The 15,930-nt window shown below is 44.7% G+C and overlaps 1 protein-coding gene across 1 annotated transcript in view; it reads right to left on the bottom strand.

Moving 5' to 3' along the window:
* Positions 1 to 8,113: 8,113 nt before the first annotated feature.
* Positions 8,114 to 15,930, bottom strand: part of FSTL1 (follistatin like 1) — a 56,090-nt gene continuing 48,273 nt past the window's right edge. Inside the window, exons 8-11 of the mRNA XM_084802631.1 lie at positions 15,553 to 15,665; positions 15,143 to 15,253; positions 12,684 to 12,760; positions 8,114 to 10,794 (exon numbers count right to left, since the gene is read on the bottom strand). Coding sequence (XP_084658757.1) covers positions 10,750 to 10,794; positions 12,684 to 12,760; positions 15,143 to 15,253; positions 15,553 to 15,665 — 346 coding nt within the window. The 3' untranslated portion in view covers positions 8,114 to 10,749. The remainder of the gene's footprint in view (positions 10,795 to 12,683; positions 12,761 to 15,142; positions 15,254 to 15,552; positions 15,666 to 15,930) is intronic.

A 15,930-nucleotide genomic window follows, 5' to 3' on the forward strand; every position in this document is an offset into this window, starting at 1 on the left:
TTTAAATAAATGGGGGAAAAAAATCTCTCCGAGCCTGGCTAGAGAGGCTGTGGGACACGGGGGCGGATGAGATCATTTGGAGCGCGATGGAGGTGGGATAACGAAGTAGTGTAACCACTCACCCCTCCCCGAGACTAAGGTGTGTAGCCTTGGGCAATACGAGGGAAATCAGTTCTTGTTGGACCACCGCATACCAGCCGTTTGGGAAGCTCGCTATTGCTGGCTGAGGTCCTTATGAATACCAGGGACTGGAAGACAATAGAGGGAAGCCGGGCATCGCTGAAGGAAACAGGCACGAGAGAAGCAGTGCTTGATGTACAGTCCTTGGTCCAGACAGGACTGAGTTCACAGGAGAGCTAAGACAGAAGTTAACTCACCAGGACCCTCAAGGCTGCTATGGTGCTTTAGTGGCTTAGCTGAGACGCACAGTAAGTAGGAGAGGCTCGGGAGATGCGCGTGATTTAGACTGGCATGTGAGTTGGGCTTATAATGTGGGGAAGCATGTGGGGGTGGGGGGGGGGCGGGCGCATGAGAAGAGAGGAGAGCCAATGGTGGGAACTATTGGAGGTCACTCAAAAGCAAATGCAGCAAGGTGTGTGTTGAGCCAGAGTTCCTAAGGTGTGTGTAGGGAGGAAGGGAGGACAATGATAGGAAGCCAGACCCTGGATTAGCGCATCACTCAGAAGTTTCACATCTTTTGCAGCTGTTCCTCAGGGTGTTGGAAGCCAGAGCAGTACAGGTGGAAAAGACTGAGCGTGTCCGGGAGGTGGTCAGGATACAGCCGGAGTATGATGCATACGTCTCCCTTCTGCGATGAAGTACACTGGGGTGGTGTTGGGTGGACATTGTTTACTCAGATCTTGCTGCATCCAAGTTTGGTCAATACAGAGTCAGTGTACTGAGCCTGGACTCAGGGAGCCAGTGCCAGCAGTGAGGGTGACAGGTGAGGGCACGGCTTGTTCCCAGGGGCCACGGACATGAATAAGGGGCATGAGCTGTCCCTCCCTAGTCTGTCAGGAGTGGGGACGTGCAGTGCCTCAGCATCAAAGGCCAGGCTCATGGATAATGACTGGACTATTTGAGCGCAAAATGGGGGGTGGGGTCTATCCATGCAGCTGTGGCCAATATTGCTCTCTTGACAGAACAGCTGATGTGAGTGAGGAGTTAATTTCATGGTATTTTTAAAAATGGGATCGTATTTTTGTCTTAATTTTCTTTAATTAAATATCTGAGATAGTATAGGAAGTTGTTACTGCATGGTCTGGTGCTTTGTATTAATTGTTAATTATTTTGTTCCCTGAGGTCTGCTTGTTGTCTTTTACGAGCAGACTATCACGTACCCCCAAGTAACGCTGTGTAACCTTGCCTCCAAAATTGCCCCCGACTGGCTACATAAAAGGCTCACAGTATAAGCAAGTGTTTATGGAATTATGGCTGGGATTAGCCCAGCTAGGAATGATTAAAGCAAATGGCATGGGATGCCGGGCTGAGAGGTAACAAGGTAGCTTAGGGGATTTGCATCTGCCCAGCCCCAGGTTTAAAATATTAACATATTAAAAATATAACAGGTGCCTATGTCCTTTATTGATTGATAGTCGGATAAATAAAAACTGCCATATTATATAGTTTAATAGTAGATATTAATAGTCAATTTTTCCACAACAGGAGGTAATGAGTTTCACTATGTGAATTTTATACATATATCACTTTGTTATTTTTCATCCCCTTCCTCATGTCCCAATGCCCCCTTTTGTTGGCTCTCTTTTTTTCTCTCAAATACTTGTTCCTTCTGCTTTCAGCACACACACACACACACACACACACACACTTTAAAGCTAATGACTGTGTAAGAGAGGAAAGGTGTAGCATTTTTGTTTTTGAATCAGGCTTATTACACTTAATGTAATGCTCTCCACCCATCTGCTTCCTTGAAAATGTCTTGATTTCGTTTTTTTCTTTAGAACTGAAGCAAGTTCCTTTTACATATGTTCTGCATTTCCTTTATTCATCCATTTGTCGATAGACACCGAGGATAGTCCTATTTCTTAGCTATTGTGGACAGTGGGGGTGGAGAATGTAGCTGTGTCATGTTGCATTTTGCCGAGTCATATTGCATATTGCTGAGTCATGCTGCATATTGCTGAGTCATGCTGCATATTGCTGAGTCATGCTGCATATTGCTGAGTCATGCTGCATATTGCTGAGTCATTTTGAAGTTCTAGTTTTAGTTCATTGAGGAACCTCTATGCTGCTTCTGAAGTGACTACACTAGGTTACACACTCACCATCAGTGGATAAGGGTCCTTCCTCCCCACATCCTTGCTATCATTTACTGTCACTTGTTATCTTCACAATAGCCATTCTGACAGGACTGAGATAATTACTTTTAATTTGCATTTCTCTCGTGGTTAAGAATATTGTAGACTTTTGAAGTATTTATTTGCTGTTTGCTTTATGAGAACTGTCATTACTTCTCTTTATTGATGAGTTTTGTGCCACTTTTATTTTGCAGTTCTTTATGTGCCCTGGTTATCAGTCTTTTGTCTGACATGTACTTGGTGGAGATATTTTCTAGCTGTAGGAAATAAAAAAAACTGTAGCCTTTTAAAATTCTTTTTAATTCTGTGGTTCTCAACCTGTGGGTCATGGCCCCTTTGGGGGTCAAACATCTGCTATCGTACATAGTATATATTTATGTTTATGATTCATACAGTGGCAAAATCACAGTTATGAAGGGACAGTGAAAGCAGTTTTATGGCTGGGGGCCACCACGACATGAGGAACTGTGTTAACGGCGGCAGCATCAGGAAGGTTGAGAGCCACAGATCTAATGCCTTTTCATTTCCTACGCAGAAGCCTTTTCACTTCATATAATCTCACATATCGAGTCTTGGCACTATTTCCCGGCCGCTGATGTCCTTCTCAGAGAGCACTTAGCTATGCCTGTAACTTTAAGTGTTTTGACTGTTTTCTCTAGACATTCCACAGGTCCAGTTCTTATACCGAGGTCTTGGCTCCATTTGAATAGATTTTTGCATAGGGCAAGAGACAGACTCAGTTTCTCTTTCTTCTGTGTGTGGTCACAACAGCATCATTTGCTGAAGAGGGTGTATCTCCGTAACCCTATTTATTTATTTATTTATTTATTTGTGACATATTTGTCAAAATTAGGTCGCTGTAGTTGTGTGATTTTGTTTCTGGATCCCTTATCCCATCCGTCTTCATGTCTTTGTTGGGGCGGAGGTACCAGATTGTTTCGTTCCTGTGTCTCTGTGACGGAAGATTAGGTATCTGAGTAGCCCCAGCATTGCTTTTTCCATTTGTGATTTTGTTAGCAATTGGACTTTCGTCTTGTCATACAAGTTTTAGGATTGTTTCCCCCAGTTTGGCGAAGAATGCCATTTGAGATTTAAATGGTGGTTGCTTCTGGCAATGTAGCTGTTTTCACAATATTAATCTTGACAATCTGTGCACTCGGGCAGTCTTTCTGTTTTGTTTATTCTTCAATTTTTTTTTTCTTCAGTGTTTTAAAGTTTTCATTGCAAAAATCTTTCACCTCCTTGGTTGGTTAGGTTTATTTTTTGGTGTCTTTGTGTGTGTGTGTGTGTGTGTGTGTGTGTGTGTGTGTGTGTGTGTGTGTGTGTCCAGGTATACACATAAAGGCCAGAAGAGGATGTTGAGTGTTTCCAGTTTCTTCCCTCAAGGCGAGGTCTCTCACTGAACCTGCAGCTAGGCTGGCAGCCAGCAAGCCTAGTGATCCTCTTGTCTTCTCCTTCCCCTGGGGTTGTGCACAAAGCCAAACCAGGGTTTCACATGGGTGCGAGGGATTTGAACTCAAGTCCTTGTGCTTGCTCAGCAAGTGTTCTTACTGCTGAACAGTCTCCCAAGGTGACTCCTCCTGCCATTTTGTTTGCTTGCTTTGTTTTTGTCAACGAGAGTATTTTGACCTCTTTCCTATTTGTATCCCTTTTATTTCTCGTCTTATCATTCTGAACAAGGTTTCAGCCGTGCATAAAACAGTGGTGAGAATGAGTGTCTTTGTCTCATTCTTAATTGTAGAGCAACTGCTTTTGTTTTCCCCACTATAGGACTACAGGACTGAAGAGATGGTGCGTCTTACGTTGGCGTGTGTCTCCTCTGACCCTAGTTTCTTGCAAGCTTTTTTTTTTTTTATCATGAATAGATGTTGCTTTGTCAACGCCTGTTTACCACGTGGTTTCTGTCCTTATTTCTATTTTTGTGTTGTACCATGTTTACTAATGTACGTAAGCTGAACCAACCTTTCATCTCTGGGATGAAGCCAACTTTGCTATATAGTCTATGATGTTTTCAGTGAGTTCCTGAACTTAAATGACAAGGATTTTACTGAGAATTTTGATCTCAAGTTTCATCAGGGAAATTGGTTTTGCTGTTGTTCCTTTTGTCTGTCTTCTTGCCTAGTGTTGATATGAAGGTAATGCTGGCTGTGCAGAACGTGTAAGTGGGGTGCCTTTCTTTCTAGTTTGGGGAACAGTTTCAAGGGTGTTGGTGTTAGCTTTTTTTTTTTTTTTTTAAATGATTGAGACTTATCCACTGGATGTGTCCAGTCTTGGCTTTTTTTGAGGGGAACTTTTTATTAAAACTTCTATTTTGTTGCCTGTTATAAATTTGTGTGTTTGTACCTTTTAAGCAGGTCATAAGTTGTAGAGAGTCACTTCGTCCAGATTTTCCAGTTTTTTTTAATGTAAGTTTGCAAAACATGATCTGGATTTCATTGCAATTGGCTGTAAGACCTCTCACTGTATTAAGGTCTTTTTTTCTCCTTGTGTTAGTTAGCTGATGAGCTAGGAGTCTATAATTTTTGCTGCTCTTTTCAATGAAGCAGCTCCTTGCTTGGTTCTGAGTATTGTTCTGTTAGTCTTCATCTCCTTAACGTCTTCCCTGAGCTTTATTTCTTGCCGTCTACTGCTTTTGTTTTTCCCCCTAAGATCTTGAGGTGCATTTTCAGGTTATTTACCTGAGATCTGATTTTTTTTTTAATGTAAGCATGAGTAGCTATAAATTTTCCTTTCAGAACTGTAGCAGTTATACTCCAAAGGTTCAGGCAAGTTGCACTGTCATTTTTAAATTGGCTGTAGGAAGTTTAATTTTTTTTTCCCTCTGATTTCTTTGATGATTTACTGGTCATTCGAGAGTGTACTGGTCAGTCTCCAAGTATTGATGTAATAATCTCTTGCTATTAGCTTATAGTTCCAAATCACTGTGATCTGATAAAGTATAGGAAAGTATCTCAGCTCTTTCATAGTTAAATTCTTTGTGACCTAGAATGTGGCCTATATTAGGGAAGATTCCATCGGCTGTTGAAGGATGTGTATTCCAAAGCTATCGGATGGAATAGTCTATGCATGTATGTTTAGTTCATTTGATGTATGGTGTACCCTGAAGTGCCTTCATTGATTTTGAAGATTTTTGTTTTCTTTGGTTTGAATGGTCTGTGTAAATGTGAGAATTGGGTATTGAAGTCACTGCTAGAGGAGATGAGTCAGGAGCATTGCCATGAGTTTGAGGCCAGTCTGGTTTACAAAGTGAGTTCCAGCCAGAACTTTAGAATGAAACTCTGTTTAAAAAAAAAAAAGAATAAATGTCTAAATAGTAACTGAATGAGACAAAGGGAAACTAAAGGAGAAGCAAGGTTAAATAAATAAAATGTGAAAGAGTAGAGAAGAGTGTTATGAAGGGGAAGAGAAAAGGGCAGAAGAGTCTGAACAGTTAAAAAACAAACAAAAAACCCAAAAGGTAAAACAAAGCAAAACAAAAACAAAACTAATAACGAGAATGTTTGAAAGCAAAATTAGATAAATATAAGAAGAACAAAATGTAAAAAATACACTTAAATATAATAAAAAATGTAAATGCTAACAAGTATTTAGTGTGGAGGGGGAAGATGAACAAAGGAGTCCGGCAGAGTAAGGCAAAGACTGCCCAGTAATGAAAAACACTGCAGAAATCAATTTTGATATGTGAAGAATAATTAAAAACAAAGTTCTGGGGCTGGAAGAGATGGCTGCTCTTGCCGAGGACCCAGTTATGGTCCCAGCACCTGCATGACTGCGGATAAGTGTCTGTAACTCCAGTTTCTGGGGACCCAGTGCTGTCTTCTGGCCTCCAAGGCACCAGACAGGTATGTGAAAGACATACATATATGCAGGCAAAACACTGACATAAAGTAAAAAAAAACTTTAAAAGAATTTATAATGAGGCACTAAAGCGATGGCTCAATGAACCACTTACTGCTCCCGCAGAGGAGCTGGGTGTGGCTCCCGGCACCCACATGGAGCCTCACAACCATCTGTAGCTCCGGTTCCAGAGTGTCTGACACCGTTTCCTCACCTCCACAGGCACCAGGCAGCCTTGCAACGCATACACATACAGGCAGGCAAACACTCATACATGTAAAAAAAATTTTTTAAAACAAAACCAAAAAACTTTACAATGATTAATACTGCTAAAATCGGAGGGGGGGTCCTCTGTTTGTTTTCCAAAATGAAATGGCATAGCAGCTTATTTTTTGGTTGTTCAGAGATAGGAGAGTGCAGTTTCTGCACGGGCAGGTGAGGATGGCCAGCTGAACTTGGGCTATCTTGTTTTTCTATGGTTTATGCTGTTGCTATGTCTCTATATCGGGCAAGTGTCTAGTGTCTGCCTAAGGTGTCCTTGGCTTAAAGACTCTCCTCTTTTTCTGCCAGGGGCCTCTGCAGTCTGTTGGTTGGGTGGCTTCTCCCATCCTCCTGAGCCTCTCCCAACCATACCAGTCAGGGTGGCCAGTGTGTACTGGGAATGCGGTAGGCAACAGCAGCACCGAGGCAGAGGCCCTCTCCCCGTATTGTACAGTCCTCCTAAGTATTGATCACCCTGCTGCAGAGATGCCCTTCTAGTTCTTGGGCTATACAGCAGTGAACAGCAGTTAGGTGACCCCAGTGTTTGATGCACCGTGGGGGACCTCAGGCTTGGGCTGTTAAACTCCAGTGTTACTCTAAATGCTTGAGATGTGCTTTGGACCACAGGCAGCAGGGTTTTGCACTTCACTGCCAGAGTCGAGCATTCTAAAGCCTACACTTTTCTGCTCATCTGTATCTGGCCTTCTTGCTCTCCACAGCGGCCTCCCAGTGCTGTCTCTCGACCCAGTGCTGTGAGATGCAGAGCTCAGAGGCCATAGAGTATCTCAGTTCCAGACGAGATCCCTTGGAAGACGGTGTCTGGCCACCGCCTATGGAATCATCATACGGGGACACAGTGAGCGGGGGAATCCCCTCCACCACTTACCTGTCTGCCAGAGGAATCTCTGTCTCACCTGCTACTGGATTTGAGGCTCACAGGCATGTCTGGAGGGCAGGGCTTGCCTGTCTCTTGTCACCAGAACTGGCTGGCTTACGTGTCAGATGACACATCTTCTGGGTAGCTGTGCAGGTAGTTTTATGTTAACGGGGCATATGTTAGAATCACCTGAGGAAGCAGCCTCAGTTGAGAAAATGCCTCTATGAGGCAAGCCTGGAGGATTTTTTTTTTAAAAAATAGCAATTGATAGGGAAGGAAACTAGCCCATTGTGCCATCTCTAAGCTGCTGGTCCTGGGTTCTATAAAGAATCAGGCTGAGCTAGCCACAGGGAGCAAGTCGGTAAGCAGCACCTCCTCCATGGTCGCTGTTTGCATAAGTTCCCGCTTCCAGGTCCTTGCCCTCTCTGCTTTTGAGGTGCTGTAGGAAACTATGAGTGAACTAAACCCTTTTCTCTCCAAGTTGTTTTTGGTCATGGTGTTTCATTGCAGCAATAGTTTTTTTGTTTTGTTTTTTGTTGGTGTTGTTGTTTTGTTTTGTTTTGTTTTGTTTCCTGAGACAAGGTTTCTCTGTGTAGCCTTGGCTGTCCTGGACTCACTTTGTACGCTGGTCCCGAACTCACAGCGATCCATCTGCCTCTGCCTCCCAAGTGCTGGAATTAAAGGCGTGTACCACCATGTCCGGCTATAACTATGTATTTATATCACCTCACCAAGGCTCAGAGAAACTCAAACCTACTTTTATGTGGTAAAAGGTTAATATTATTTCACTTGCATTTGGCCTTCATTGGAGATACGGAAATCAACAAAACTGCTATTTTATTTTATTTTTATTTACCAATAGTAACAAAAATCAGAAATAACAAAAACAAGTTAAATGAAATACGGAAGCACACTAAATACAAATGCATTTTTCATAACCACATGGGTGACAAAAATCTGTTGAAATTGTTCTCTGAAATTTAACCATTTAGATCATAGGTGTAACCAAGGCATTCGGAGTGTTCACATGGACTTGGCTGCAGATGGAGGAGCCTGATTCCTCAAGACCGACTGTAGTACCCAGGGTCCAGGCATATGTATAGAAAGGACTCCCTGGGTCTTGGATCTTAATAGACACTGCTACTTATAAAACCAAACTAAACCATAGAGAAAGCTCGGTGGGTTTGCAATCTTGGCCTATAGGCATCTATGGGACTCCAGGAACTGAACTTAATGTAACCCTGCTTGTTGGTTCCATGCAAAGCTCTCCCAAGTCTCCCCAAACTACGCTACTTAGCAGCTTTTCATGAATGATTCAAGGACCATGTGATGGTTCAGATGACAGCTGCATTACTCACACAGAAGTAGCAGAACTCAAGAGGAGTGTGGGCTCGCCCTTTATTCCCTGTTATGGGGTGGGACGGTCCTGGTTGAGACCACTGTTCTAAAGATGACTGGTGGACAGACACTGTCGCTGCTTGCTTTGAACAAACTAATATTCCTGCCCTCTCACACCCTGTCTAAGAACCGGCAAAACTTTTGCTAAGACACAGTGCCATGAGCTCTCCAAAGCACCTAGAGAGGATGTTAAGATCAGGACGGCACAAGTGGGGTTCCGAGTGTTTAAATGGACGAGGCATGAAAGTTCAGGAAACTCAGCCAAGTAGAACTGTCACCTTTCAAAGGAGAACAGGGAAAGCTACTTAGGAGGGATCCCACCCCTGCCCCAACTTTCCACACTTGCCTATGTAGGAAAATCTCAGTAATTTGTTTGAATGGTTTAGTTTGAGTTTTGCAAATGAGATAAGGTTTTGATTTTTGGGTATGTTAAATGCACGTGAAACATGGCAACACGAGAGTTTAAGTATCAGAGGCCCAAAGAAAGGATGGACTTGCAATAACCGTGTCCTACCCCAGTGCTGAGTTTTAAGATTCAATCTCCATTTGCAAGTGCTCTTGAGTCTGAAAACTTTTATCATCATCTGTTTGGGGCGATCTCTGACTCCAGGCGGAGACTGCACTCATGCGCATCACTGCTGAGAAGGTTACCAGTGCTCCTTCACCCTCCCTTCCTGGGTAGACTGACCCACACCCTAGCCACCTGCAAGGATCCTTTAGACTAAGGCAGAAGCTGGCTGGTCTCCTGCTGCCTGCCTTTCTTGTTGTGTGGTTTCATCTATCCTAAGGAGAAGGCAGCTGATCACAGGACCCTAGCTCCCTTCGGACCAGTCACCTAAACCATAAGCTTTATCATATATCAGCTAGTTCCCAAGATGCATTCTGTGTCAGTGCACTAAGGACACTGCCATCCAGAAATAGGAGCAAATGGGACCACAGTGGCTAGCCAGTTAGTTACAGACCATAGCAGGCTGGCAGGCTGGGATAGCCTGAGCTTCTTCTGTCCTTTGAGCTTCTTAAAAGAAACAAAAAAACCAATTAACTTTTTGGATCTCAACAACTGTCTATGGAGACGTTTTGTCCTATGGCTTCCGCCTGGGGTCCTCTTGTGCTTTGTGTCACATAGCTGACTTGGTGAAAGCCATGGTGAGGTACTGCAGCTCTGGACTGCATCTAGTCCAGTATGTGGTAAGGTAAGGGATCGGCTGCGTTACAGAGGTCCCTGTACCCGGAAAAATGCCCAAACCCTTCACCTTCACCTCTGAAATGGTGGGACTACTGGGAAAAAAATAACAAAAGCTTAATATTTAGTCAAGAAAATGAAATATTAAAAGAACAACATAACAATAATATAATGGTAATAATTGAGGAATGAAGTCAGCTTGCAAAAAAAAAAGTCTTACAGAGAAATAGCACCTTTGGTTAAAAAAAAAAATGTATTTGAAGTTTTGGTTAGGTTTCCATGGCGCTTGAAGTACACAGAAGTATCTACATTGTCTGAACACATCCTCCAGGAAACGCCATCCAAGTCTGAGGGACACAGGTAACCAGTGAGAGGGCTGTGTATGCAGGCGAGTGTTGGGACCAAGAGGAAAAGCAGGTCTGTCACGCTGAGCGCCGTGACAAGGGTGAAAGCAGCAAGCTTTCTCTCCGTAGAGCTCCCCTCACTTCCTCCAGCATAGCCAGCTCAGTGCCATCCCCCCAACATCACATGCTGATCCTGGATCCTCCTCACAGCTGCTGCCACCCCAGAAAGGCTTCAGTCAGACCTGGGTCTGCTCCTCTGCCAGCCCCGATGAGGTCTCTTTACTCGCCTCCTACCCCAAGGTGCCCTTTTGTTTCTCTTAAAGCGCTCCTAGAAATGAAGAGCGTGGCTTTCCCTGACTAGCCAGCCACCCTCATTTCCTTTATTGCAAAACAAACAAACAAAATAAGATTCACGGCCATACAAGCAAATACTGGTGATTTTGGTGATTGCTGCACACGCTCCTGTATACTGGGCTCCGCGCTGAAAAGGAGGAGGTGCCGGGCTCCAGACGCGGTGCTGTGCGCCTCTCCTTAGATCTCTTTGGTGTTTACCTTCTTGCTCTTTTCAGCTGTCTCCTTTTGAGATGTAAGAGGGAATAATCATTATAAAAACATTAAAGAGTTGGTGGCACGTATCGAGGCCCCCAGCCTTCCCGTGGCGTCAGTAGACACGTGATTACGCTAGATTTTAGTTGTTTCCTTGTGTGGTTCCTCCTTGGGTGGTGATAAACAGCAGGAGGCTACGTCCAGTTTGCGGCATGGTCATTCAGGGGTAGACTATGGAATTAATAGCTGACTCTATATGAACATCTTATGATATTTTATCAATCAGATATCGTTGTCCCAGCTTTAAGGATAGAAGGATACTAAAAGGAAGATGCTCTGAATCCACATCCAACAGAAGTATTAAAAGCAGTCGGTCCCAGCGGTGCACTTGTCTGGGCTTGAATGTGACTATTCAGCTTCCCTAGTATCCGTGGGAATATTTTGAAATCTCCGTTTTAATGACTTCAACTGTAACACGAGGGCAGTGCTATGCCAGGTCTTACAATAGTGCCTGACAAATTCCTCCAAAGAAGGACATTACACTGTTGGACATTAGAGAGTGCAAATGGAAACACAAGGAGACACCACCACACACCCAGCGGATCAGGTGAGATAAAGAACAGTAGTAGCAAACGTTGGCATGGATGGGAAGAAAATGGAGATCGGCTGGGGAGGATGCACCATGAATGGTGTTTGGGAAGTGGTCTGGCATTCCTTAAGGATTAAACCCAGAGTTATATTATGGCTCGAGTTCTATTCCTAAAATACAGGGGGTGGTGGTGGGGGGTAAAGACGTGTCCACACAACAACTTGTACAATAATGTTCTCGTCAGCATCGTTCATCAGAGTCAGAAGTCACCTAAATATCCATCAAGTATTGAACACGCATGCACACACACAGAATATCACATGTGCAATGGCACGCACATAAAGAGGGGTGAAGAAGACTCATGCTACCGGTATGAATGTGAAGAGCATCATGCTAAGGGTAAGAAGTCAGACAGAAAAAGGTCATAGATGACACGCCCAGACCAGGCACACATACAGAGTCAGGAAACAGTTTAGCAACTGCCAGAGGCAGAGGGCAAGGAAAATGAGGGGTGTCTCCTAATGCGCATGCGTTACTCTGGGGAGATTAAAATACTCTGGAATTAGACAGTGGCAAATATCTGACAATCTTAGGAAGACACTGAAAGTCATTTGCATGGTTACATATTTAATAATTAAATTAAATTAATTTGTTGATTTAATCTTTGGTTTTTCAAGACAGGTTTCTCTGTGTAGCCCTGTCTGTCCTGGAACTTAGGCCAAGCTAACCTTGAACTCAGAAATTCAGCTGCCACTCCCTCTGGAGTGCTGAGATTAAAGGCATGTGCCACCACTGCCTGGCCATAATTGCATATTTGAAAGGGGTAAATTATGTGACATATGAATTCTACTTCAGCTTGAAAACTGACCTAGGAAACTGCTGACAGCAGTGGCTGGTGTCAATGGGACGCCCTAGGTCCTCCATGTGCAGCTGCCTTGCACCGAATGTTTCGCAGTGAACTCTGGCTTGACCTCTCACTTCCTGCACCTGCATCTCTGCCTTGGGGATTTCTCTGATCTTAGGAGTCTACCCTGCCCACACATGCTGGAGGGCAGAAATGCTGAGGATGGTTTCCTGGTAGCAGCTCTCAGCTGATGGCTGATGGAAGGTTTTCTAGAGATACCCCAGCCCTTCCCACCCCTATCACAGTAGCGACTGGTGTGTATCACAGCTGGATGGTATGGGTGAGCTGGGGTGAGCTGGGGTCTGCGGTGTTGAACGAAGTGCCTTTCCCTCATCTCCTGGGGACGCTGCTCAGCTTCTCAGTGGTGTTGAGGGTCTGGTAGCAACAGCAGCATCTGAACCAACCAGGACTGTGGCTACCACTCACCTGGTGCTTCTGGAGCTCCTGGACGTATCTGGTTGCCTCCGCCTCTGTCTGGGTCTGGGGCCCCTTCTGATTCTTTCCTGTAAGAAGAACCAGAGTTCAGAGCAGGGGGGCTGTGGTAAGCCAGGCTACCTAACAGACTCCACTTACCCTGTGGAGGGAGAACTAGATTGCCCACCTTTCTCTGAGTATTAAGACACCCATGGTAGTACAAACAAACAAACAAACAAACAAACAAATCTACCCTAATCCTCTGACTTCTTTCTGTTCCTGTTGTTTTCTTAAATGCACACCCACAAGACAAACTAGTCCTACAGAAAAGCAATAGCGACAACTCAGGTCCCAGCTCTGAGAAATTCCTCTGGGCCAGCGCTCTCCACCGGTCTCACACCCTGGTGATGTCCCAGGGAACATTTGCAAATGTAATTTCTGGCTCAGGGTGCAGTTCATTGGCAGAGCATGCAAACCCCCGCCACACCCTCCATGTTCAACCCCTGGAATTGAAAAACAAAGAAAACAAAATCAACTGCCTGGCTTTTCATCTGTAGAAATTTCGCTACAATTGATTGGGGTGGGAGGTACCAGAAGTCGTGCTTTTAGAAGAGTTCTCTAGGTAGTTGATAACTACTACATCTAACAAACAGATCTCAAGTACAGAGATAAAACCAGTAAAACAAACAACCCCCACCCAGAAAACCCCAACCAACCAACAAAAACCCTACACAAGTCCCCAAGATGTTCTTTTTGTAGATTACAATCTAGAAAGTTTGGAAAGGTGCCCGGGACTCCATTTAGTGAAGAGAATATTTACCATTAGGAAGCAGTAGACACTGATATCGATCGTAGCCTCTTAGCCACTTGTCATGGCCCTGGCCCCTATGGGCATAATCTCCATGCCCCTGTTGGTGCTTTTGAGATTTGTGATCTGAGATGGTTCTGCTAGGCTTCAGGTACTGGCCTGAAAATGCCTCTTCAGTTTTCCCTTCCATCACAGCCTGTACACCAAGCTATGATGAGGCTCTGTAGACTGAGCTTTCGATGAGGGGGGCATTGCAGTCCACAGCGTGGCTATGGCAACGGATGGCATCTCATGGGAGTGATATTTTGTTTGGTGCATTGTGAATGGGCTTATTACGCAGATGATGGTGTTTTGGGTTCCATAAGTCAGGGCACAGTGACTCCTGCATCTTAGAAATGGAGGAGGAATACCTTTACAAAGCCAGAACAAAAGCGCATAGATGGATGGAAGTTTGAGGAAGACAAACTTGGGGTGATTCCTGGTTGAGGCAGGCTGGGTCACTGTTCAAAGACACCCTCTGATGGCTTCAGCAGCTACTAGGTGCGTGCAACTGGCTATCAGTTCCAGTAACTTCTAGGAAATTCTTGTATCTAAACAGTCTCTTGGCGTTTTCATCTGTCCCTATGGCTAGGTTGGGTATAAGTGGAAGCTTATGCCGTTGGTGTTCTTTTTTCCCACCCCCAGCGCTGAGGACTGAACCCAGGGCCTTGCGCTTGCTAGGCAAGCACTCTACCACTGAGCTAAACCCCTAACTTCCTACCGTTGGTATTCTGGGCTCCTTGGCCAGCATGCTTTCCTGACTCTGACTACTGTTTCTCTGTCACCATCTTCCCCTGACTTCCCTGAACATAACATTAAGTGCCAACTCATTCTTGCCTCAGTTAGCTTCTTCAAATATAACCTCAGGGTCACTCCTGCAGGTATAACTTTTATGTCTGGTTCTAAGGGACATTTCTTTTCACACTCAGTATGACTCCCATTCTGGACCTGGCTTTAACACCTTCTCTGATTTACTTTCATCTGGTTCTTTGCTCGAGCAGCCTGGCTTTGGTGTTCGTCCCCTCTTGATTCCTGGCATCACTAGCTTAGGTCCTTGATGGGACATGAGTGATTTTAACATATTCTTTGATCTCTGTTCTGCCTCCCAAACTCTGACACCTATGCCTCCAATCCAGCTTGCCCATGTCTCAACGATCTTAATTTTTCATTTTTAAATTTTGTTTTGTACATTTTTAATTTGCTTCTTTTTCTTTCCTGCATGGTATAGCAAGTTAAATCATTTGACTTCTGACCACCTGACTCTTTAATATACACTATTTCTTTCAGGGTCATAAGGAATAAGTGGTTGGTATGGACAGACTGTGAAAGTATACTGGTACACATTCCTCACAGATCAGTGTTTCCTTTTTCAGTCTCAAATTGACATTTAGTTCTGCTTTGGGTCACCATTCCCTCTCATTTGATGCCTCTGGAGTGATGCTTACACCTAACGTCTCTGGAACAAGCTTCACCCACAGTGCACCCCGCCACCCCCTGAAACTGCAGGTACACTGCTTACTTCCGGTTCCTGGCCTTTCCTTCTCCCATTGTACCCATGTCACCTCCTCCTATTCAAGTCACAGCGCTGCTTCTCCCTTCTCCTTCTGCTGTAAGCATGGCTCACCATCACAGGTCATTGCTGTGCAGACCCAGTGTCCACAGGAACAGACACAGCGATTACAGTCCACCTCGGTCTCGGCTCCATCTGCGTATGTTTCGTCCTCCAGGGCGCACTCTGTTGGACCATAAGTAAAGACAACAGTTGGAACATGAGGGTGCGATGGGGTAGTGTCTTTGGAACAGTCTGGGCATTTACACATCCCCTTTCTCAGACAAGGACTGCCTTATCTCTCATGGGCAAATAAACTTATGGCCTTAACCCCATCACGGAGATGGGCTAGTGACAGCCCTGTTTCATGGGTAGTGGCTAGCTCAGTTCTCTCTGGAGAGTTCTAACAGTTCTTTGCACCTTGCCCCTTCCTTCCCTGCAATGCTCCCATCCCCACCAAGACTCAGTTTTCAGGTTAGGCTTACTCTTCTCAGGGGGGTTGAAGGACGGGTTGAGGCACTTGAGGAACTCCTGGAAGCTCAGTTTCCAGTCAGCATTCTCATCAGACAGTTCAATGAGAGCGTCAACACACAGCCCTCTGAAACAAAACACAGGACAGACGCCATCAGCAAGGCCTCGGCTTCTTCCCTGAGAAAAGAAGTGAGCATCAGGCTCACAGACCCCGGAAGGCCCCAGGCAAGATGACTGTGTGCTGCAAATGCTACAAACGCTTCTCTCTTCTTTAACCCATCACATTGTTACCCAGTTACTCCTCTAAATATTCAAACCTCAGCTTATCAGACTGGACACTGTCCCTGGCTCTGTCCTTCAGACTTGAGTTCAGACCATTGAAAACATCACTG

This window comes from Acomys minous, assembly GCF_964271855.1.
Source record: "Acomys minous genome assembly, chromosome: 11".
Classification (NCBI taxonomy): Eukaryota; Metazoa; Chordata; class Mammalia; order Rodentia; family Muridae; genus Acomys; species Acomys minous.